Source organism: Schistocerca gregaria, chromosome 1 (assembly GCF_023897955.1).
Source record: "Schistocerca gregaria isolate iqSchGreg1 chromosome 1, iqSchGreg1.2, whole genome shotgun sequence".
NCBI lineage: Eukaryota > Metazoa > Arthropoda > Insecta > Orthoptera > Acrididae > Schistocerca > Schistocerca gregaria.
The window spans coordinates 838,049,651-838,075,563 of NC_064920.1; the positions used below are offsets into that span (position 1 = coordinate 838,049,651).

The 25,913-nt window shown below is 40.4% G+C and overlaps 1 protein-coding gene across 21 annotated transcripts in view; it reads left to right on the forward strand.

The window, feature by feature from the left end:
* The window catches only part of LOC126272220 (uncharacterized), a 622,019-nt gene that overhangs the window by 374,542 nt on the left and 221,564 nt on the right, over positions 1–25,913 (forward strand). For all 21 annotated transcript variants that reach the window (XM_049974930.1, XM_049975070.1, XM_049974981.1 and 18 more), the window contains 2 exons: positions 9,540–9,720; positions 9,833–9,967. In XM_049974930.1, coding sequence (XP_049830887.1) covers positions 9,540–9,720; positions 9,833–9,967 — 316 coding nt within the window. The remainder of the gene's footprint in view (positions 1–9,539; positions 9,721–9,832; positions 9,968–25,913) is intronic.

Below are 25,913 nucleotides of genomic sequence, written 5' to 3' on the forward strand. Positions count from 1 at the left end.
TAGATGAAGATGAAATGGGAGATACGATACTACGTGAAGAGTTTGACAGAGCACTGACAGACCTGAGTCGAAACTAGGCCCCCGCAGTAGACAACATTCCATTGGAACTACTGACGGCCTTGGGAGAGCCAGTCCTGACAAAACTCTACCATCTGGTGAGCAAGATGTATGAGACAGGCGAAATACCCTCAGACTTCAAGAAGAATATAATAATTACAATCCCAAAGAAAGCAGGTGTTGACAGATGTGAAAATTACCGAACTATCAGTTTAATAAGTCACAGCTGCAAAATACTAACGCGAATTCTTTACAGACGAATGGAAAAAATAGTAGAAGCCGACCGTGGGGAAGATCAGTTTGGATTCCATAGAAATACTGGAACACGTGAGGCAATACTGACCTTACGACTTATCTGAGAAGCTAGATTAAGGAAGGGCAAACCTACATTTCTAGCATTTGTAGACTTAGAGAAAGCTTTTGACAGTGCTGACTGGAATACCCTCTTTCAAATTCTGAAGGTGGCAGGGGTAAAATGCAGGGAGCGAAAGGCTATTTACAATTTGTACAGAAACCAGATGGCAGTAATTAGAATCGAGGGACACGAAAGGGAAGCAGTGGTTGGGAAGGGAGTAAGACAGGGTTGTAGCTTCTCCCCGATGTTATTCAATCTGTATATTGAGCAAGAAGTGAAGGAAACAAAAGAAAAATTCGGAGTAGGTATTAAAATCCATGGAGAAGAAATAAAAACTTTGAGGTTCGCCGATGACTTCGTAATTCTGTCGGAGACAGCAAAGGACTTGGAAGAGCAGTTGAATGGAATGGATAGTGGCTGGAGAGGAGGATATAAGATGACCATCAACAAAAGCAAAACGAGGATAATGGAATGTAGTCGAATTAAGTCGGGTGATGCTGAGGGAATTAGATTAGGAAATGAGATACTTAAAGTAGTAAAGGAGTTTTGCTATTTGTGGAGCAAAATAACTGATGATGGTCGAAGTATAGAGGATATAAAATGTAGACTGGCACTGGTAAGGAAAGCGTTTCTGAAGAAGAGAAGTTTGTTAACATCGAGTATGGATTTAAGTGTCAGGAAGTCATATCTGAAAGTATTTGTATGGAATGTAGCCACGTATGGAAGTGAAATATGGACGATAAATACTGTGGACAAGAAGAGAATAGAAGCTATCGAAATGTGGTGCTACAGAAGAATGCTGAAGATTAGATGGGTAGATCGCATAACTAATGAGGAAGTATTGAATAGGATTGGAGAGAAGAGAAGTTTGTGGCACAACTTGACCAGAAGAAGGGATCGGTTGGTAGGACATGTTCTGAGGCATCAAGGGATCACCAGTTTAGTATTGGAGGGCAGTGTGGAGGGTAAAAATCGTAGAGGGAGACCAAGAGATGAATACAGTTAGCAGATTCAGAAGGATGTAGGTTGCAGTAGGTACTGGGAGATGAAGAAGCTTGCACAGGAGAGAGTAGTATGGAGAGCTGCATCAAACCAGTCTAAGGACTGAAGACCACACAACAACATTGTCCGGTCCCGAGATTTGCTGAATATCTGCGCTCAGCTTAGAGATATGTTCCAATTTGTGGAAGTGGCATTATGAGCAAGTGATTGTTGGGCTCCTGGAAGGTATATTTGATGGGTCTGTGGTCAGTAAATATCATGGAGTTCCTGAAGACCAGTGACGGATCTGCTCGGAGAAGAAAACCAGTGGTTACCAAGAACCACTGAAGTGTTACTTCGAGGCAGCTCCTAATGCATACAGGCTGGTGTCAAGCACCAGTGCCAGCTGGGCATCATGTGCTGGGTGATGAAGAAATGCAGCATTGGCAAGAGTATTTGGCAGCACAAAAGACACATCCGTTTGAATTCTGCAAGGAATGGGAGTGTAGCCCTTTGTTCTGGGACTAATGAGGTAATTCCTCAGCAGTTCTTGACTGAAGGCTGTGCTGGGGGGAGGAGGGGGGGTGGCAATGGTGGAAATTCAGCATTCTCAGGAATTGGCAGAATTCCTGGAAGGTTTGTGGGTGCTGAATAGCCTGAACTCCTTTTGCAGGAGGATGATGTCTGCACAAAGCTGGTGGCTCCGGTATGTCTCGTGGGAGGCAGCAAAGGTGTATTTCAAGGGATTCATGATAACACCAGAAATGCTAAGCCATTGAAACACTGGTGTCAGATGGTCATAATATTTGTACTGTGAAGAACACAATACCATTTTGTCACTGAGGTAGTGAATCAATAGGGTAGGCCATGTACACACTGTCGATGAATAGCTGCTATTTTTATGCAGCATTTTGGAGGCCAAATGTTATGAAAAAAGATTTGTTAATGCCAATGTACAATGTGATGGGTGTGTTCAGGGTGTTTCCCATAGTGACTGATATCTGCATGCATGGTTTCATCCACTCAAGATACTGAACACCGAAGTGCCTCTGAGGATATGGTCGTAGTAGTGGAGTTTGGAAATCGGATATCTGTCTAGGATGACATGTGTACTAAACATTGAGAGCTTGATAGTCACCACAGGGTCACCAGGATGCATCCTCCTCCAGCACTAGGTGGAGAGGAGAGGACAAGGGGGTGTCTGACCTGTGACTAATGCCATCCCGAAGCATAGCCTTGAGTTTGGCTTTAGTAGCAGCAAGTCATTCCAGCACGAGGTGCCATAGTCTACTGAAAACTGGAGGGCTGGACAGATGTGATGGATGATGGACTGTGCTGTGCTGTGCTGTGCCGTGCCGTGCCGTGCTGTGCCGTGCCGTATCTCTCCTGGTGATGCAGGTGGGCTTCTGATGGCTGGGTAACAGTAAAGAAGAGATACTGGTCCTCCTCTGCATCAATAGCATGGACAGTCTTCAGTGCAAAGTTTTGCGTGACATGTTAGAATCTGTCCAGAGCCATTGTCAATTGCATTGAATAGACACCATAGGTGCTGATGGATGAGTTGTTAGCAGCTGACAGGCAGCAGGTGTTGTTGGTAGATGTCCAAGGGGCAGTATGCATTGATAGATGTGAAGGTCAGACCTAGTGTCTGTAAGGCAATACTGACCAGATCTTGTGTCTAATATGAACAACCACTGTAAGGCAGTGTGCCATTTGTGCACATTCATTCTTGGGTGCTCATGGCATTTGAGTGGTTGCACACTGGGCAGCAATGGGAAGATGTTTCACTGCAGCGTCTTTTCTTGTCAGGTGAAGACGATTGTGAAACTACCAGTGAGGCACAGAGAAATGATGGCATGCAAAAGAGCAAACATCCATGTCAGCTAAAATAGCTCAGTTGGGAGAACATTGAAACTTTCACATAGAAGAGAACTTAGTATACACCATACATAAGCAAAGAAAAGAGCACTAAAAGGAGGAAGGAATATGTAGAAATGCAGTACTAAGGAGGCAAACTTAAAGATGGTATAGAAAGGGAATAAGAGGAAGATGAAGGGAAGATTTGAGGTTTGACACAAAGAGAATAATTTGATGGACCACTGAAAGGCGTAAATTGTAACAAAGGACATGGTGTAGACAGCATTCCCTCAGAATTATTGAGACCTTTGGGAGAACATACCATGACAACTATTTTACCTGGTATGAAAGAGATATAAGAAATGTATAATACCCTTAGATTTAAGAAAGAATGTAATATTTCCAATTCAAAAGAATTCAGGTGCTGACACATCTAAATATTATAGAGTTACCATTTTAATGAGTCATGGTTACGAAATTCAGATGACAAAAATTATTTACGGAATAAAGGAAAAACTAGTAAACACAGGTGGCGATTCCAGAAGTCGGTTGGGGGAGGGGGGGGGGGGGGCGCAAGGGGTCTTAGGGAATGAAATATCACTTAACAAAAGTAGAGATGGGGTCCTCCACCGACAAATTGGTCAAATTTGACATTGCTTAAAGTAGGTTTTGGTAACTGTTTTGGAGTTTGGGGTAAAAATGTGTCTACAGAATGTGTGTGCCCGGGAAAATAATAAGATTTGACTCGGATGTCCGGCAATTTCAAAGTTTTTGTCTGGGAACAGCAATTAGTGTGTTGGTAGACATACCCGCATATTTAGCTTTCTTGATTTTTGTTAGTGGTACTTGTACATTAATATACATCCAGTGTATATTAATAAATAATAAAATGCTCATTTTAAGTTAAATGATATTTATTGGTTAGATAGTAAGCTATTTACAGCTCTTATTTTTTTTTTTTATTTTGTTAAAAATGTGTTTGAAATATATTGCAACCTATATTGCTAGGTAATTACGAAAAAAATGAGTGAATTTGTTGAAGTAATATATTCACTGATTCCTGAAGTCATTTTATCCAATGTAATACGATACTCAATTTGGAGGGGGAGGGGGGGGCATTATAGCCCCCCCCCCCTCCCGCCCCTGGGTAGACACCAATGTCAAGCAAGGTCAGTTTTGGTTTTCAGAGAACTGTGAGAATGTGAGGCAATACTGACAGCTACTCTCATAAGAAAATCTGAAGAAAGGAAACACTCTCTCTCTCTCTCTCTCTCTCTCTCTCTCTCTCTGTGTGTGTGTGTGTGTGTGTGTGTGTGTGTGTGTGTGTGTGTGTGTGTGTAGTATTTGTAGGTTTTGAGAAAGCTTTTGACAATGTTAACTGCAATACACTCTTTGAGACTCTGGAGATAGTCAGGACAGTACACAGGGAGTGAAAGATTACATAAAACTTGCACAGAAACCTGACTGCAATAATAAGAGTTGGAGGACATGAGAGGGAAGTGGCACATGGAATTAAAATTGAGGGAGAAGAAATAAAAAGCCTTAGGATTGCTGATTACATGTAATTCTGTCTAGAGACCGCAAGGACTTGGAAGATCAGTTGAAGAGAGCAGCGGAGTTCGTAGTATCTTGAAAAGAATTTGTAAGAACATCATCAGTGATAGCAAAACATTATGGTGATGATTGGCAAATCCTGAGACATCAAAGGGCCACTGTTCTGAGGCAGTACTGAGAGCTGCATCAAACAAGAAGCTTTCACCAGCCATTTTTAATGGATAAAATAAAGAAATTAAAAAGGCACAAAGAAATTAACAGTATTTACTTTCACATACCGGGTTAGTGCACCAAAGTGCAGAAGTTCAAATTGATCTCCTATGTATACGAACTACTGATGAAATGTATGTGGCATGACTTCTGCAAGAAACTGGATAATAATCACCAAAGGAGCATTACACTAATAGAGGTAATGATGATGTGAAGCAATTTGTTGTCATTACTATCTAATAATGTGAGTGTTACATAAAGTAATGAACTCCCTTCCAGATCAAAGTAAGAGATGTTAAATCATGATGTTGATATTCTTGTTTTGATTATTGACTCCAAGAATTGTGCTGCTGGCTTGAACAGATAATAAGTCATTCCCATGTTTTTGTGTTCTCATCCTTTGTTGCACCAAATATTCCACTACGAAATAAATAACAGAAGCAAAATATTCATGCAATATCAACTGGATAAAGGCAATGAAATAACACAAATATTTTGTTGATATCACTAGGTAGGTCTAAGTGTGTCATGGATTTGTTGATGTGTTATGTGAGACTGGAGATGTCATTTACAAGGCTTCAAGTCTGGAAAAACAGTTACCAGTTAAGAAAGGAGTTTTATAAAATTTTTGAGGGTCTATATGCTGGATAGACCCAAAGTAAGCACATCTCATTGGTGTGCCAATATTAATGTGAAGTATTTTGAAACAGGTCCACAACCCTGAAAACTTCTTGAATGATATCACTTTGTTGCACTGTTTCCTATTGCTGGGCTCAAACCATCCTTCTATTTTATATTTTTCACTACCACATAGTTGTGGTTGTGCAGCCCTTCTCAAGGGTTTGTAAAATGTTCCAGACATAAAACAATGAAAAAACAAAATGTAAAGCAACCACTGGTTTTTCAACCGACACAGTAGAAAGAGAACTTACAAAGTACAACCCATTAGATGTGCCTAAAATTTTTTACTACATCACTGGACTTCAGAGTTACAATCATGACAATAGGTTACATGTCTCATTTCACTGTGCATAGTGTGACATAGACAACTATGTGGATTGTGATCCAAATATATGTGATTAACAGGTTATACCGCAGATATGTCAGTAACAGTTTATACTATGTAATTTCAGGGAATTAAACCTCCCCCAGCAGCTTGGCTGACCACCTCTCGGGCCCCTCGCTGCAAGTTAATCATTTTAGCTAGATTGTGTATTGGGCACTATTGTTTTAGCTATCGCCATTTGCTATGTGGTGATCCCCCACCACTCATTGTCATCAACCTTTGATTGTTCGCCATTCCCTGACAGAACACCCTTTTTTTAACCACTTATGCTCTAATTTATGTTTGCCGTCTGAGTTATCGGCTGTTTTAGTGAGCAAGGCAGGAGCTGTCGACTGTGTTTTACTGTTTATCCATTGTAGCAATATGGTGAAGCTCAGGTCCCCCATTGTCTCTATGGAGTGTTTTATGGATCTTTCTTGAAGAGGAAGTCCCTGTTTTTAGCTGTCTTTCCTTCCATCATCCTATCTCCTTTTCTGTTTTTCGTGTTCTACTGTTCTGTCACAGGCACGTATGACCTCAGTTGTTTTTGTGCCCTGACACAAAACAAATTAACTCTGTAATTTCTATTTTTATTTTATCAACTAAACAAACAGCAGCTTATACCCTGTATATTAGTTGTGTTATAACTGCTCAGCATTGCATACATTGCAGAGTGGCTGTAGTAATAACAGCAAAGGCAGAAGATTGATATAATTAAACATATTTAGTAACAGCATGTACAGCAAACTTATGTACAATGTGAGAACACCACATTTTGCTGAAATTACTTCGAAACATATTTTTTGTCATTATTTTGAATTTTGTCCTGTGCATACTTCAGGTTTATGATGGTCTTTTCATTCATTTGCTTTTTGGTATGAGGCATGAATGGTGAGCATTATCTGAACTCCTTTGTCAGTCATCAAGTTAAGTCTCCTCATTCACATTGTGTGTTAAGGAGCTAATATCCATTCAGATTTACTTTGTGTTGCATATGACAACTGAAAATACGGTTGTATGTATGTAAAATAAGGAACAAAAGGGATGAAATGTATTTGATGTTTAAAAATATAAAATAGGATTTTACTATAACATTAAACTATGTAATCCTTTGCCATTTATGTAGCCAGTTTGATAACCAGTTGCAACCTAATGTTGATTTACTGAAAAAGAAAGGTTTAGTATAAAAACTTCAGATTTAGAGTGTTGAATGATGTGTGTTTCCTTTTTTGCACTCGCATTTTTGTTTATTATATTATTGTTGTCTTTTTATTAATGCTATTGGATGAGGTAATGGTGGCTGTGAAAGCTGAGTGTATAGCAGTCAGTTTAGTTTTATACTGCCTAAGCTGCATCATTTGCGATATTTAGTAGATATTACATTTTCATGTGGTTATTCTCTCTCTGAACAATGTGTTGCTCTAAGGTCGCTGAACAAGGATGAAAACACCTAGAAATTTACTCAGGCCACTTCACTAGGAGCAGCTTACATTATAAAGAACCACATTGCTCCATCTGAAATGAAAAAGCAAAGTGGCACAGTGCAAGCAACTGGGCCTGCATTGGAGAAGACAATTTAAATTCCTATTGGGTCATATTGGTTTAGGATTTTCGTAATTTTCTTGAACTGATAAAGGCAGTTTCTGTGATGGTTTCATTGAAAAGGATGAGGATAATTTCCTTCTTTCCCAATCTGATTTTTTGCTGCAACTCTAATGCCTCCATTGACGGGACGTTAAACCCTTGGCGCAATTGCCAATTGTAAATTGTTGCAACACAACCATGCTTATTTCATTAAAATGTTTTGAAGCTAAAGCATGGAGCTGTGCATGTCGTGGCTTCATAATTACTAAATCATGGCATTAACCTTAGCTTATAGATGCTATTGCACAATCACATCAAATGAAAATGCAGCCACAGTGAATTCAAATGGTACATCCTTTATATAAATGAAAATTTGTTGGTGGATGTTTCATTTTCATTCTACTGTACGGATCGACCTCAGAATTAGTTTATAAACCAGTTGGGTGAAAAACACGTGAAGATTAGGATATCACATGAATTTTTTTAAACATCGTAAGCTTCCACTGATTCACTGTCTTGCCGCCCCCTCCTCTCTCCCTCTCTCCCCACCCCCACCCCTCACCCACACTCCCCCCTGCCTCCCCATCTCCATCCCTCTCCCTCACTCCCCCCTGCCTCTCCATCTTCATCCCTTTCTACCTCACTCCCCCCTGCCTCTCCATCTTCATCCCTTTCTACCTCACTCCCCCCTGCCTCTCCATCTTCATCTCTTTCTACCTCACTCCCCCCTGCCTCTCCATCTTCATCCCTTTCTACCTCACTCCCCGCTGCCTCCCCATCACCATCCCTTTCTCCCTCATTCACCCTGCCTCCCCATCTCCATTCCTCTCCCTCACTCTCCCTGCCTCCCCATCTCCATTCCTCTCCCTCACTCTCCCTGCCTCCCCATCTCCATTCCTCTCCCTCACTCTCCCTGCCTCCCGATCTCCATTCCTCTCCCTCACTCCCCCCTGCCTCCCCATCACCATTCCTCTCCCTCACTCCCCCCTGCCTCCCCATCACGATTCCTCTCCCTCACTCCCCCCTGCCTCCCCGCCTCCATTCCTCTCCCTCACTCCCCCCCTGCCTCCCCGTCTCCATTCCTCTCCCTCGCTCCCCCCCTCTCCTGCCTCCATCTGTGTCTGCAAACTCCATAAGCCACAGTGTGGTGCATGGTGGAGGGTACCTTGTACCACTAGTACTCATTTCCTTTCCAGGTTCACTTGCAAATATACCTCCACATGAGTGCTAATTTTTCTTATCTTGTGACAGTGGAATCATTCTGCAGTCAGCTTCAAATGTCGGTTCCCTAAATTTTCTCAGTACTGCTTTGTGTAAAAGACCATGTGACCTAACACTGATATGTATAATAAAACTGTTTTATGAGGCAGTCACTGTGTTTACTCATAAGCAGTATGCTTCGTCTAGATTTAATTAATAATTGCTTGATCAGGGTTTAAGTTTATTTAGTTCAAAATATTTTTTTTCTGTTAATGCTCCACAGCATTCACAAGTTTAATGGGTGACGTTTTCCAAGTGCTGTGATAAGCTGCTGTTGAAATAGTATCATTGATCAACTAATTTGTATTGGTGAAACAGTGGCATGTGGTGTCATCAGGGGCTGCATGTCTTAGTGCAGTCAACAGCAATCCGGTCAGTATTCTAACATGAGTATAGAATACTGAGTGGAATCCTGCCTGATTGGTCCTTCATGATTTCAATGTATTACCAATGTGAGATCCACTATTGGTCATTTTAATGGTAGGAGCTTTCTGAAAAAGCCTTAAGTCTACTCATTCTTTATATTTTTCCTTTCTTTCTTTGTTAATTTGTTTATTATAAGTATGTGATATATTTTAATGGTACTCATAACATAAGATTGAAAATGTTACATTGTCTATGGTATGATTTTTGTAGCAGTCAGACAGCACATTGCATCTTTATCAGTGGAGGGAAGTCCAGGTCCGAAACGAGGTCGCCGATTAAGCAGGGCTGGGTCAGTTGACACACTATCTCCCTGTGAGAGCATTGCATCAGATGATCTCATGCTGGACTATGAACAGAGTGAAGGGAGCACGTTTGACTGTACAGCAGAAAGGTAGAATATGTTTCTTGTACACACAACAAAATTTGTTTTTGCAATTCGTTTCTGCACTTACTCAACAGTTGGATAATTTCTTATTGTGATTTTGTGCACACTCTCTTTCTAGCCGGCTTGATGGATCACTGGGTGGTCTCCAGTCCACTGGTGATAATGTGCATGGGGATTCTGAGGCGGACTCCTGCAAGTTAAACTCTATTGGGGAATGGTCATCCGTGCTTAGAGCCAGCATGAAGGAGGCTGCGTGAGTACACACTTTGTTCTTCCTACTCCAAGAATTATTGTGTAATAGTCCACCTGCTTATCTGAGTGGTAACGTGTTGGCCTACCATGCAGCGGGCCTGGGTTCGATTACCTGTCAGGTTGGAGATTTTCTGTGCTTTTGAACTGGATGTTGCATCATCATTTCTGACAAGCAAGTTGCTCAATGTGGCGTCATCTGAAATAAGACTTGCAACCCGGCAGCTGAACTTCCCCAATTGGAGCCTCCTAGCCATCAATTCCAAATGATTATTTCGTAACATTGTGTAATAAAGACAATATCTTCAAATTTCTGTTAATGTTGTTGCTGCAGAAAGTTTTAAAGTGCAGCACAAATTATCCATCTAGTACTAAGTCGTGGTAGCTTAGGATAATATAATATATGTCATGGTGATTAACAAAATTGCTTCATTTCATGAGCAATTAAGGTGGTAATGATATTGTGTTGCTGCTCTCTTATGACAGTTGTAAAGATATATGTTTCATGACAACAGCAAGTATTGATATCAAAGAGAATCAAGTTGCCTTGAAACTGCAGATACTGTGACAGTTCAACAGCGGTCCAAAGGATATTGTATGGTATCTTATGTTAACCGGGGGCCTAGAAACGATGGAGAGATTCTGTCCCTGCCGCAGCCGCAGTGGTCGAAAACCCCACGACGACTACCGCAGTCCACTTCACCCCTCTGCCGCCCCGCACCGAACCACTCTTTCAGGGTTATTGTGCGGTTCGGCCCCAGTGGACCCCCCCTTTCTCTCCCCAAGGAACGTCTCACACCAGACGAGTGTAATCCCTGTGTTTGCATGGTATAGTAATGGTGGTGTACGCATACGTGGAGAACTTCTTTGCGCAGCAATCACAGACAAAGTGTAGCTGAGGCAGAATAAGGGAAACCAGTCTGCATTTGCCGAGGCAGATGGAAAACTGCCTAAAAACCACCCACAGACTGGCTCTCTCACCAGACCTCGACCCAAGTCCACCGGGCAGATTTGTGCCGGAAACAAGGCGCTACTTCCCACTCTGCAAAGCCATGTGTTAGACCAAACAGCTAACCGGGCAGGCCTCCAAAGAATATACTACAGAAATCTAGATGTAATGACAGATGGAGAAACACGTTCACCAGAATAGTTAATTCTGTAGGTTTCATTCATAGGGTGAGAGAGATTAAAAAGTAAATGTGGTATATGAATGCTGAATAACGAAAAAGGGAGATTGTGGATGCTCGCAGCTCTGTTCTCCTACTTGTTACTCACGTGTCCTAGAATTTTTGAGGAAAAATTTCACGGTCAGTAATACCTTTTTCATAGGCCTAATTCATTCAGTAGGCTAATCATAAAATAAAATGCCCAGGAATGTGGAGAGAGTCAAAGTGTAATTATAAATGAAAAATCCAAAACTGCAGTGAAATATCCACAAGTTTGTTAAACCAAGTACCTGTACATTGCTGAACAAAAAGCTTGCATTAAATTGATATAAAATATTTGTACATACTTTGATGAAATGTAAAATTTGCAGAAAAGCTGCTGCTTTGAAAGGTGGTGTGCTTTCTCCGTTACATTAGATAGCTGTTATTTGTCTCCTACATCTAACTTAGTATCTACCTGAGCTCATTGATACTTCCTACCTAACAAAAATTCTCTACGTGTCATATCAATATAGATCTATTTACAATGCACTTATTGTATAACTGACAGGAATCCTGAATCCATGAATCTAGATAACATTTTGTTTCTGGAAGACTGGTTGAAAAGGTATGTTCTTAATTTTCCTTCAAATTTAGAAGTGTTTCTATATTTTGCTTTTTAATTCTGCATCAGATTATGGAATACTAATGTGAACCCTATACAAGGATTCAGTGGACATTGACATTATTTTGTTGTCAGTTCATTATCAAGTGTGTTGCCCGTAAACATTCTAGTTTTTGAAGTAAAGTTATTGATATCATTCCAGCTGTGTGCAATTTTTACTTCACATAATTGCATCATCCACATCTACAGCCACATCCACATCCACAACCCCGTCTTTACTTCACAAGCCAGATAGAAGTGTGTATGTAGTGTTTGTGCTTGCTTGAACTTTTTGGTGCAGGTAGTTCCATAAAGCTCCAGCAGATGACTGTGTAGTTGCTTCTCATGCAGGGTATAATTTCATTTGTCTTCTGTCCCACTCATTTGAGCATTCAGTGCTTGAATGGCCTGACCTTCCACTCCGGGAAGGGGGAAAATCCACTTCAAATTTCACACTATAAAAACACTTGGAGGTATAAGGGGTTTATTATAATTAGTGGTGTAAACACATAGAGTTAAAAGTAAGTGATACTAGAAAGTCCCAGTAAACATAGATCCACAAACAAACAGTTTGCAAGATAATTTCAACTTTATTGAGTTACGCGCCACCACTGGCTTGATTCTATGTGAACATCTTCACAGACAGGAAAAGGTAACAGTACTGTACAGCATTAAAAAAAGTTATTAGAGATACTTGGTAGAAATGCAGGGGTTTTGAATGAACATGACAACAGTTACCTGACTGTACTTGTAGTTAAGAGAGCTGTTCAAAGTGTCATCCTTGTGCCCAGAACAAACCTGTACCTGTCACCACAATGAGGTTTGAATCATTTCAGATATCTCTGGATCGTTTTGAAATTCTGGAGAAGCACTGACAAGTCTTTGCTCCAATTTTCCAAGCTTGTTAAATGGAGTGGTTTACACAACATCTCAAGGTGCCCTAAACAAAAAAATCCATAGGGTTTTCAGATAAGGTGATCTTGGAGGTCAGGGTGCAGGTTCTCCTCATCCAGTCCGTCTTTGGGCATATCGTTGCGATAGATGTCTTCGCACCACAGCAACAAAATGTCTTGGTGCACCGTCATGCATATACCACATCCTCTGGCATAGTGCTAAGGGAACCTCAGGCATTTCTGCTAGATGACACCACAGAAAACAACGATAATTTTGTTCATTGGATTTGTTTAGTAATATGTGCAGCCCAATAAGATGATCACACAGTACTACTAACAACATACTCTAAGCGAAACTTCGCTGATGTGTAGGCTCGTGCACACCAAAAGGGTTAGAGCCTAGGTGTCTCGAAACATGAGAATTGTGATAATTAAACACACCATCATTTGTGAACTGTGCTTCATCTGCATAGAAAATGTTATTTTCAAGTACTGTAAGTTGGAGGGTTGCCTACAGCTTGTTTCATCTGTTGACAGAAAGTTAGTCGAAGACCAAAGTCCGTTTCACTAAGACTCTGAACTCATTGAAGGTAGTACAGGCATATTGCATTGTGATGCATTATTCTCCAAATACTACTGTGGCTTATTCCAGGAATGTGTGTGGTAAGTCTCCTTGTTGAGATTCCTGGAAAGTGTTAGATTGTTTGGAGCACCACATCTGCAAGCAAAGGTGTAATTGGTATCAGCATACTTGCTCATGCAGCATGTGCGAAGCTCCCAGTTTCTCGGAGGTATTGATGCACCCTTGTAAACAATAGACTTGTGGGGTGTCCTGGGGGCAGACTATGCTTATTGGTACAAGCATGCAGTTTCCTGTTCACTCCCTTTAAACCTGTCATACATGAAACGCTTATATGTGCACTCCCTATTTTTGTAGTGTTCCATTTTGCCACCAACATTCCTACAACACAATTGACACACCACAAAAGGTTGACATACAGTATCATGTATATGGTGCAGTCATATCCATTCTGTTTGAACTCCTCATCTCAAAAATGTAAACAAAGACCATGCCACGGACTGACATGCAATGTTTGCAAACAGTCACATCAATAGTGGCTGGTGACCATAAACTCACTGTTACCTTGCAAGTTAATTATCATACATTCCATATAAGACTATGCAACATCATTTCATGAACATAACTTTCTATAAAAAAATTGCTTTCCTTGTGGAAAAGGAAACTGCTAATTTACATTTTGCATGCTTTTTTGTGCCACAGGATTTTGCAATTGATTTTGAGGAAACTACATGGTTAAAAAATTGTGATTTTCACATGTAATAACGTGAAAGTTTAGATTTTTAATAAACTATGTACCTCTTCATAATTTGTAACAATCATTGTGGAATGATGCTTATTGTCAAGTACATGCATTTGATTGACGTATCTTGTATTGAAAAAGTATGACGGCATGCAGTTTACCTATTGCTACATCTTAGGCCACTCATTACTAAGAGTTTAATTCAGCTAAAAATATGAATTTGTTTCTGAAATGGTATTGAAACTGGAATCTGTCTTCTTTCACCAGGTAATGCAATTCACTAAACGGTGCCAATGCCGTTACCACAAAGCAATGAAGTTTGCATGGTTGGCGTTGTGTCGAACACTGCAGGAGGGAAAAATAAAGCTTTTGTGATAAGTGCAGCCCTAGTATCATGATTAAAATCATCTATGTCCAGAGAACTCCAAATGGATGTGACTGATTTCACTGGAGAATCATCTCCTGTGGTCTTACACTAGCCCACATGTTATACCATAAACATTCTAAACCCAGTCCAAACAGTACTGACCGACCGCTGTGCCATCCTCAGCCTATAGGCGTCAATAGATGCAGTTACAGAGTGGCTTGTAATCAGCACACTGCTCTCCCAGCCGTTGTAGTTATCGTGAGCGGAGCTGCTACTTTTCAGTCAAGTAGCTCCTCAATTGGCCTCACGAGTGCTGAGTGAGTGCAGCCCGCAAGCCAACAGCTCTTGTAAGACTGGGTGGTCACCCATCCAAGTGTGAGCCAAGCCCCACAGCACTTAATTTCGATGATCGGACTGGAATTAGTGTTACAACAACAGCAAGGCCATTGACGTGTTACATCATAAGAGCACTTAATTGTGTCCCTTTCTTATGACATTGTAAAAATAGATCTACGTAAGCTCTTTCTGCCTCTGCCTCATATGGATGTTGTAGACTATTCCATGTCGCTAACTGGTAAGCTATTTGACAAAGTGTGAAGCCATAAAATTTCTCTTGTATGTGAAGTAGATAAGACACAAGCTGCTTTTTCAGTTTGGAACATAACAGAAATTTTCTTCCAATTTTTCATGAAATTAATTTTAAAGGAGAAACTTCAGCATTGGTGACTGCTTGTAACGTCAAGTGTAGAGCGTTAAGTATTTTAGCAGCCTTCAGTGTTCATATAGCTTTATTTCTGAATGCACAAATTACCTTGTTCATATTTGTTTCATTCCATTTCTTTTGGTTCCCTTCCCCTTGTTCTGCGTATTCTAGAAGCACAGGCTAGGTATACTTCCAAAATAATACAAAATCTGCCTGTGGTCCAGATTTAGATCACATGTAATAGCCCAAATTTAAATCATTACAATAACATAATTTTAGGTTAATTACAAAAGAATAAAAAATAGTAACTACTAAAACTGAAGATACTCTAAAAGCTAATCTTATTCTTAACATTACACGCTAGAGAGAAGACTATTAATAAACACAGAAACTGTATGAGAAAGTACTCAAAACACAGCTGAAAAAGTTTTAAAATAATTGAAATAAAATTTATGTGGGCTGCAATCGCGTGCACCAAAAGAGCTGACATTACTGTTGTTGATGACTTTGGTCTCCTGGTCACAAGAAACAAAACATCATTTGCAATCATAAATTTTTTCATAAAAATAAGATGTTTTCAGAAATTCTCATTTTCATTATTTGATTCTATGGTTTGCTGCTCAAAGTGGTTTTTGGATAAGGTATTTTCAACAGTTTCACTTGATTCCCTGTCCTACTCACAAAACCAGTCCTGGTTGATGATCACCGAACCCCCTGCCATGTTTCTCTTTTGGGACATACACTTGGCCAGACATTGAAGTCAGTGTGATTCAAAACTTGTCCAACTAAATGACCTTGCTCCATAGTTGGCGTTTTATGGCTTTGGCACCATGTTTTCCTGTTATGAGCACATGCATCACTGACGAGTGTTTTTGGAATTTCAGTTTGTCCTGTTATTTGTGGTTTATGGAGCTACCTTCATGTGTTTCGGTGCACATAGGGTTCATGAATGCGACATTCAATTTTGCAGTGACTTTTCTAGCTGTTGCCTTCTTATTCTCTGCCACAATCCTATTCACTGACCATCTGTCAGGATCACTCGGCAAACACTTTCATCCGAGTTGGGACTTAGTGGATCATGTTTTTCCCTTTCGTTGTATGCAGTATACATATCTGATACGGTGCCTCTTGAAACTCCAAGCACTTGAGCTCCCTTTGTTATGGAAAAACGCACCATAAGAGCACCAACAATTTGCTCACATTCAAATACATAGAGCCCCAACATAATGAAATCACAATTACATGGAACACTCTTCTGACCATGACTGCCGCTTGCAATGCATTGAGTGATTGCACAGGTGCCGTTCGTGGTCAGCACAACCTGCAAACTTGGCTAGCATCTGCTTTTGTGTTCAAGCATACATTTCTCATGCTGTTTCCAAATTTTTGTTCACTCCTTGTGGTGGTGTTGTCGTCGTCGTCGTCGTCGTCGTCGTCGTCGTCGTCTTCAGTCCTGAGACTGGTTTGATGCAGCTCTCCATGCTACTCTATCCTGTGCAAGCTTCATCTCCCAGTACCTACTGCAAGCTACATCCTTCTGAATCTGCTAAGTGTATTCATCTCTTGGTCTCCCTCTACGATTTTTACCCTCCACGCTGCCCTCCAATACTAAATTGGTGATCCCTTGATGCCTCAGAACATGTCCTACAACTGATCCCTTCTTCTAGTCAAGTTGTGCCACAAACTTCTCTTCTCCCCAATCCTACTCAATACTTCCTCATTAGTTATGTGATCTACCCATCTAATCTTCAGCATTCTTCTGTAGCACCACATTTCGAAAGCTTCTATTCTCTTCTTGTCCAAACTAGTTATCGTCTATGTTTCACTTCAGAAACGACTTCCTGATACATAAATCTATATTCGATGTTAACAAATTTCTCTTCTTCATAAACGCTTTTCTTGCCATTGCCAGTCTACATTTTATATCCTCTCTACTTCGACCATCATCAGTTATTTTACTTCCTAAATAGCAAAACTCCTTTACTACTTTAAGTGTCTGATTTCTTAATCTAATTTCCTCAGCATCACTCGATTTAATTTGACTACATTCCATTATCCTCGTTTTGCTTTTGTTGATGTTCATCTTATATCATCCTTTCAAGACACTGTCCATTCCATTCAACTGCTCTTCCAAGTCCTTTGCTGTCTCTGACAGAATTACAATGTCATCGGCGAACCTCAAAGTTTTTATTTCTTCTCCATGGATTTTAATACCTACTCCGAATTTTTCTTTTGTTTCCTTTACTGCTTGCTCAATATACAGATTGAATAACATCGGGGAGAGGCTACAGCACTGTCTCACTCCTTTCCCAACCACTGCTTCCCTTTCATGCCCCTCGACTCTAATGACTGCCATCTGGTTTCTGTACAAATTGTAAATAGCCTTTCGCTCCCTGCATTTTACCCCTGCCACCTTCAGAATTTGAAAGAGAGTATTCCAGTCAACATTGTCAAAAGCTTTCTCTAAGTCTACAAATGCTAGAAATGTAGGTTTGCCCTTCCTTAATCTAGCTTCTAAGATAAGTTGTAGGGTCAGTATTGCCTCACGTGTTCCAACATTTCTACGGAATCCAAACTGATCGTCCCCGAGGTCCGCATCTACCAGTTTTTCCATTCGTCTGTAAGGAATTTGCGTTAGTATTTTGCAGCTGTGACTTATTAAACTGATAGTACGGTAATTTTCACATCTGTCAACACCTGCTTTCTTTGGGATTGTAATTATTATATTCTTCTTGAAGTCTGAGGGTATTTCGCCTTTTTCATACATCTTGCTCACCAGATGGTAGAGTTTTGTCAGGACTGGCTCTCCCAAGGCCGTCAGTAGTTCCAATGGAATGTTGTCTACTCCGAGGGCCTTGTTTCGACTCAGGTCTTTCAGTGCTCTGTCAAACTCTTGATGCAGTATCATATCTCCCATTTCGTCTTCATCTACATCCTCTTCCATTTCCATAATATTGTCCTCAAGTACATCGCCCTTGTATAAATCTTCTATATACTCCTTCCACCTTTCTGCCTTCCCTTCTTTGCTTAGAACTGGGTTTCCATCTGAGCTCTTGATATTCGTACATGTGGTTCTCTTCTCTCCAAAGGTCTCTTTAATTTTCCTGTAGGCAGTATCTGTCTTACCCCTAGTGAGATAAGCTTCTACATCCTTACATTGTCCTCTAGCCATCCCTGCTTAGCCATTTTGCACTTCCTGTCACCTCATTTTTATGACGTTTGTATTCCTTTTTGCCTGCTTCATTTACTGCATTTTTATATTTTCTCCTTTCATCAATTAAATTCAATATTTCTTCTGTTACCCAAGGATTTCTAGCAGCCCTCGTCTTTTTACCTACTTTATCCACTGCTGCCATCACTACTTCATCCCTCAGAGCTACCCATTCTTCTTCTACTGTGTTTCATTCCCCCATTCCTGTCAATTGTTCCCTTATGCTCTCCTTGAAACTCTGTACAACCTCTGGTTCTTTCAGCTTATCCAGATCCCATGTCCTTAAATTCCCACCTTTTTGCAGTTTCTTCAGTTTTAACCTACAAGTCATAACCAACAGATTGTGGTCAGAGTCCACATCTGCCCCTGGAAATGTCCTACAATTTAAAACCTGATTCCTAAATCTCTGTCTTACCATTATATAATCTATCTGATACCTTTTAGTATCTCCAGGATTCTTCCATGTATACAACCTTCTTTTATGATTCTTGAACCAAGTGTTAGCTATGATTAAGTTATGCTCTGTGCAAAATTCTACCAAGCGGCTTCCTCTTTCATTTCTTAGCCCCAATCCATAATCACCTACTACGATTCCTTCTCTCCCTTTTCCTACTGACGAATTCCAGTCACCCGTGACTATTAAGTTTTCGTCTCCCTTCACTACCTCTATGTCCTCTATATGTGACCCTCTTATTGGGGTCTGGTTTCAGGTCATGCGCAAAGTTCAGTTGAAATACAGTACATAATCAAATTTTGCATGAAAGTTGATAAATCCATTGCCAAAATGTTTACAATGATTGACTGGGCATTTGGAAATGCATTTTGCCGAAACAGCATGTGTTTCAGTGTGAAAGTCTTTTTTGAAAGGCAAGGAGACGTCGACGATGACAAAACTTACTCTGGATGCCCTTCGACATCAGAAGATGACTCGTATGTGCAACATCTGGGGATGGATGATTGATTGATTGTCTGATAGCTCAGTCTCTTGATATACGAAAAATCACTATCCTTGGAGATTGTAACTGGACAATAACAGATGAAGAAAATACTCAAAACTTGATCAATAAGTTTGACCGTTGACCAAAAGTCCGACGTAGCACTTGCTTGTGAAGATATCTTAGAGTTGTGTAACCCTCTTATGGTCCTGACTGTGCTCCAGTAGATTCCCCCCCCCCCCCCCCCCCTCAAAACACCCTTGAAAGGACACCGATTAGAGACCATGGACAACGTGAAAACTGCTGTTACGCACACCCTAAAACACCTTCCATCCCAGGCCTTCCAGGGCGCATACGAAGCTTGGAAATATTTCTGGCTAAAATGTATTGATGCAGGTCAATAAATTAGTTTGTGTCCTTTGCGACAATCCTTCCTGGGAAAATATTGTCTATTACCATCGGGAATCAGGGTATCCTTACATGGCATTCCCTTTGTTTGCATGATATTTTTTACACACTATTCACCCTAGCAGTTCTGTTCTGCTAAGAGTCTGTAGTTCACATTAATCACTGGCAGCGTCTTTGATTGTACTACTTAGTAAAGAAACCAGTGTAACAGTATACGGAGTTTACTGGATATTTCAAGAGGTGATAAGTATGTACAGTTTTTAGTGAGTGTGAAGCTGCATTTACTTGAAGTTAATGTATACTGAGTTCAGATTTCCATACAGATGGCAAGTGCTGAGGACCATTTATCAGAATCAAACAAATTAGGATTGTCTGACCAACTGACTGACGGTCTGTGGTATACAAAACTGGTACCATAGTTGTACACGTCATAAATATAACATGGTAGTAGATTGTGTATTTTGTTATGAAAATGCTCCTACTGCTTACAAAGAATGTCCTATTCAATACTTAAAACTACTTATCTGTGAGTGTTCATTTCTGTTTTTAACCATTGTGTCAAGACTGGTTCAGTTCCACTACATGTACTTACTTTCTCCAACTGTGCGGTTAATAAATGTGGCTGAGGCAGTGTGTATACACTATTGCTCAGTTAGTAGAATGTGGTATGATGACAAGCATATGAAGAATCAAAATGCATGCTTGAAGTATGGCTTACATTTTATCCACTTGACTTGTATCCTTATCATCATCACGTGTAATATCGTAATGGGTGTGGTGTAACTCGGCAACTGTAATATAAGTGCTAGTCGCTGACTAATTTAATTAACATTATACTCAAGACAGCACATTTGTGGTAGTTACATTGAATAACTGTTGTCATCTCAGGCTTGCATTGAAGGATTGTAAATTGGAAAGCTTTCGAAAGTTGGAGACTGCTGTCCTCAGCAGTTCATTACATCTAGTATTGAACAAGTTTAAATTTCTGCAACTGCAGTGCTCAGCCGGTTGCCGAGTACATCCAAGATAACCTGGTACGAGACTAATATAAGCTGTTCCAACGATACAACTATACCGGTAGCCGTTTTTAAGACACTGGAGTGTCGGTGCTGTGCACACGAAAGTCAGCTCCTGCGATCGATCGCAATTTCCGCCGCTGTATCCCAGCGTCTATCTGTCTATTCTCGGGGGAACCGTTTCTCCTTAGAAGGGTGGCCTGGGGATTGCGGTTGGCGGTTCCCCCCATGTTCTTTCGAAAATACAACTGCGGGGCCCCGCTCTGGCTTTCTACTCTGTCAAGATACCACCAAGTAATGACATTGTTTACTCTCGTTTCACGATCGATCCGCGCGCTCGCTGCCGCTGTGGCTTTCCTTCGCCGATCTGCTTTCTTTCTCATTATTTATTCATTTATCTGGAATTTTTTTTACCTTTTGTTTCCGAGCACTGCGCTGTTGACGCGTTTCGCCGTACTGTTACGGCGCAAAAAGCGTTTAATAAAACTGCGAGTTCATGTGTTGTTGTAGCTGAATATAATATCGCGGAAAATGTCTGCCATGAATTCACTGAAGTCGCAGTTGTGTGAAAGAGAACTGCTGTTAGTGAGCTACCTTCAACGCCGCAGTTGTGCCACCAGCGACGAAGGCACAAGCCGCAGTGCGATAAGCGAAGGAAATGTGTTCTGATAATGTCAGAAAAAAATAACGCGTTTTCACGTTCTATTTCTGAGGTATCCTTGTTCTAACGTGTAGTACAGTGTGTGTGGGTGGCATCCCATTCTTGGTTACTGCTTGCTTAATGGTTGAGATATAAGTAATGGAGAGAATAGTAGCCGGCCGATTCTGTCAGCACGTGTGTTGCAGAGATTCTCGAGGAAATTACATCGGAATGTTTGAAAGAAAAATGTTTTCTCGTGAAATGTTACGTGGAAAATTTATGAGCCAGTAATGTGAAACGGTTGTATTAGCATCGTTGCATATTTCTTAAAACCACTACAAAAGTGTCTACATATATACTCTACAAACCACTGTGCAGTGCATGGCAGAGGGTACGTCCCATTGTACTAGTTATTAGCAATTTTTCCCGTTCCATTCACTTATGGAGCGCGGGAAGAATGATTTTTTAAATGCCTCCGTGCATGCAGTAATTGATCTGATCTTGGCCTCACGATCCCGATGTGTTGGGAGTTGTAGTGTATTCCTAGTTTTCATTTAAAGCCGGTTCTTCCAAGCAGGCTTTCTCGGGGTTGTTTACATCTATCGTTAAGAGTCTACAAGTTTGATTTCTTCAGCATGTGTGTAGGTACTCTAGTATGGGTGCATATGAAGAAATGGGCCGGCCGCTGTGACGGAGCGGTTCTTGGCGCTTCAGTCCGGAACCGCGCTGCTGCTACGGTCGTAGATTCGAATCCTGCCTCGAGCATGGCAGTGTATGATAGGACTGATGACCTCAGATGTTAAGTCCCATAGTGCTTAGAGCCATTTGAAACAGTTTTTTGAAGAAATGGACACTCTTGCTACACTACACGACACTACACTACACTACACGTACGGCACAGGCAATGGCAATAAAACAACGCAGTGCCACTCTACATGCACTACGATTTGCCTGCAAAGTATATATTTAAATGAAGTGTTTCTGTGTCTTATTTGAAAAGTAAATAACTGGCTCCGTCAGTTACCGGAATGAACAAAATTTGCACTCCTTCGTGAATTGTGACGGTTACCGCGTGCGAATGAAATACGTTCCACGTACTCTGCAGTGTAGAAGCCGAATGCTGAAGTGGAAAGGAGGAATAGATGTATGCACAGCCAACCATTAGCCCTCCTTTTTTTTCCCCCAGGGTTCGAGTCCATAACTGATTTCACCAAAATCGGTTCAGTCGTGAAAAGCTAACAGACACACAAACTTTCGCATTCGTGATGTTAGTATGGATTGTTAATTATTAGTATAGTATATGTAAATTAAAATAACCAACAGTGAGTTGTGCATTTGACCGCCCGAAGAAGATAAAAAAAGTATCGAAAATATTAAAGTTGCGAACAACGTTTGTCAAATATACGTGGGTTCTTCAGATTTGATATACTATATGATCAAAGGGTATCCAGACATTCGTCTCTCATAATACGTCACAAGGGGTGGATTGACTACTAAAATAGCGAATCGTGACTATATCATTAATGCTGTTTGATACAGTCATTGAATCCGAGTAGCGTTCTAAGATAAAAGTGAATTGGTTTGTGTTACCCATGTCACACCTCCTGTCAGAGCAACGCAAACGAATTCACCTCCTATCTTAGGAATTTGTCTACTTTATTATAATTGCATGATGGTTGTGATAAGTTATTTCGTTATTGAAGATGGTTTTCAATTTCGACTTATGTTTCTTATTCGCCTGTGGCTCTTCCTTAGTTTCCCGTCTGACGAAAAATCCATTTGTAAAATCGCTGCGCAAATTGTAAAATGCTCAGGAATAACTACTTATGGTGTGATCAACCGCCGGTTCGCTGCCGAAGTAATTTAGACGTAACGACTGTTAAGTGTTGGTTTGCCAACTTAGTCCTCTTCCGACAAAACCTGAATTGATAATTTGGATTGCTTTCCCAAGAATTACTCTTCGACGCTTGCATAATGAACGGACTACAATGTTGCATGAACAAATCGTAAACTCAGTGAGTTTGCATTGTGCTCACTAGTAGCTTTCAGAGTACGGTGCCTTAACGAAGTGCCAATAAAGCAGGGAAAGAGTTTGTGTGTTGGAATGCGCGAGAGGTTTGTTACAACCAACGTTGTAGATTTTTTTCGTGATCTGTCTGAAATTAGGATTTACCTTAGAAATCTTCCAGTTTTTAATTTCTCTTTACAAATTAATGTTTAATGATGTAATACAAGGTACTTCACAGATGATTTAATACCAATAAATGTGAATAGAGCGCTTGTGCTTGGTGGTCACTGATCATCGGAATAAAACAAAGCCAGCTGCAGTTGCGCACCATTTCGTTTGTGTTGAATGTATTTCATTTTAGTTGGATACGTAGCTTGAGCGTTAAGTAGCGATATATTGATACAAGTAGTGATGCATCTTTTGAGAGTGGAAAGAAGTAACCAGACAAAACACAGCACGAAATATACTGAAGAATGGGAATTTTGTCCTCTTTTGCGTGGGTGGTTCAGTGAAAGTAGCAGAGGTGTTTTTTACTTACTGTCCCTCGTATGACCAGCATTTGAGTTCGACGTACGGGAAGAATGATCTGAAGAAACATATCACTGTGAAAAAAATTGTAGCACTGTCGCGAAACAGCTTAAATTAACCGAAATGTCTTCTGTGAGCGCCAAAAGCCAAATTAAGTGTCAAGGAAGGTGAAATTCGTCTTGCTAGTTTTGTGTGCGAAAACAATTACCAATAAGAGTAATCGAGTACTTGCCCAGTCTGATAAAAATAGCGTGTTCAGATTCTGAAATTGTAAGGTATATCGAATGCGGGAGAACAAAATTAACAGCCGTTATAAATAATGTGACTGGGAAGAAAAGTTTGACTCAAATCGCTGATCTTCAGAAGAAACACATTTTCCCTTATTGTAGACGAGTTCACTGCTCAGGATTGTGTAAAACAGTTACATATGGTTGTGCGTCGAATGACAAAACAGTAACATCAGTGGTGATGATCTGTGGACTTACTATTACGAATCATGCTACTAGTAGTACTCAGTAGGAACGTATTGTTACAGTTTCTAATGACCATGACGTACCATTCAAAAGAAATGTGGTGGGCCAACAGGGCAAATGCAATAATGGAGCCATCATTACTTACATACCTTGCTGAAGGACACGCCACATCTCTTCACAGTGAAATGCACGCGTCATTCTTTTGTACTTTGTTTCTTACGCGTGCCTTAATCTGCCTAGAGGAATTGAAGATATCGCAAGAAATGTTTACAGCTATTTTCAGTCAAGTCCTGACCGTGTAGGTCAGCTGTGGGAATTCGTAAACGTGATGAAACCTTCAACGGCATACTAATTAATTGTCAAACAAGCTGGCTTTTTTTGAAAGACAGATGTTGTTCGACTGTTGGAGGAATACAAATCTTTAGAGCTGTATCTTATCGGTGCCGTCTCGAGTGAACGAATTCTTGCTCGTGAAACTATATCGCGGATATTGAAAAGACCAGGTACAAAACTGTTACATCTGGATTTCATACTACCCTTATTCAACGAGTTGAATTTGAAAATGCAGAAGCACACACATTCATGTTACGTACCGCGATGTAGCTAATTCCCTGAGAACAATTTTGAACTGCTTCGTAAAAGATGAATATCTTACTAAGACAACCTTGGAGAACGTGCGCTATAAAAATCCCAGTAATTTTAAGCTATTAAATGATATTTATTTTTGTGCTAAAATTCCTCTCAGAGTAGACAAAACCTAAGACCCCTAGGAACTGAAAGATTTCAAGTTTCGATGCTTAGGCTTCTTCAACGAAGGTGTTGAACAAATATACAACAGATTTCATTTTGATGACAATCTGCTTGCAGGATTTTGGTGTTCGTGTCCCTGAAAATGTAAAGAACAAATCTGTTTAATCATTGTTAGGACGTGGATCACAGTTTCCGAATTTAATTGGAGACGACAAATTACAGCAGCTAGACACAGAGTGGAGAAAGGTGCGAAATACTGCTACTAACATTGTCACCACAGTTCCAACAGCGTTGTGGATTGCGGTTAGAGACATAACGGAAGGGGACGGAGAACCAGTGTCTCCAAAATTATCAAAATGAATGGTATCACTTGTGAATAGAATGAAAACAGAGAATTGGCTGACCGGTGGAACAATTTCGTGGCTTCTGAATTCCTAGAGGTTAACAGAAACTGATGCCTATTAAGACTTCAATAGAACTTCTGAATTTATCAAACTAATGAACAGTGAAACGTGCAAAAATGTGCAAGAGGACAACGATAAATATCAACACTGCGCAGAAAGATTCGCGGGACAAAGTTATATTTCCAGATAGTTTTACTAATGAAATAAAGACAAAATAATTGTGCAATAGTGACATCGTAGTAAGCAATATGGTGTTTAATAGGGGTCATCTACAGAATTCTGGTTAACGAGCGCTTCAAAGATACTGGGCACGTTTAGTACAGTGATGTTACAAATTTTGTTTCTCTCCTTTTAATGTGTCACAGCGTTACGGGAGCAATTTTACCTCAGAATTAAAAAATACGAATTTTTTCCCTCAGTCTTCAGACTTTTCTTATTAAACTTCCGATTTAATTATTTTTCGTCAGGCGACATTATCGCGCA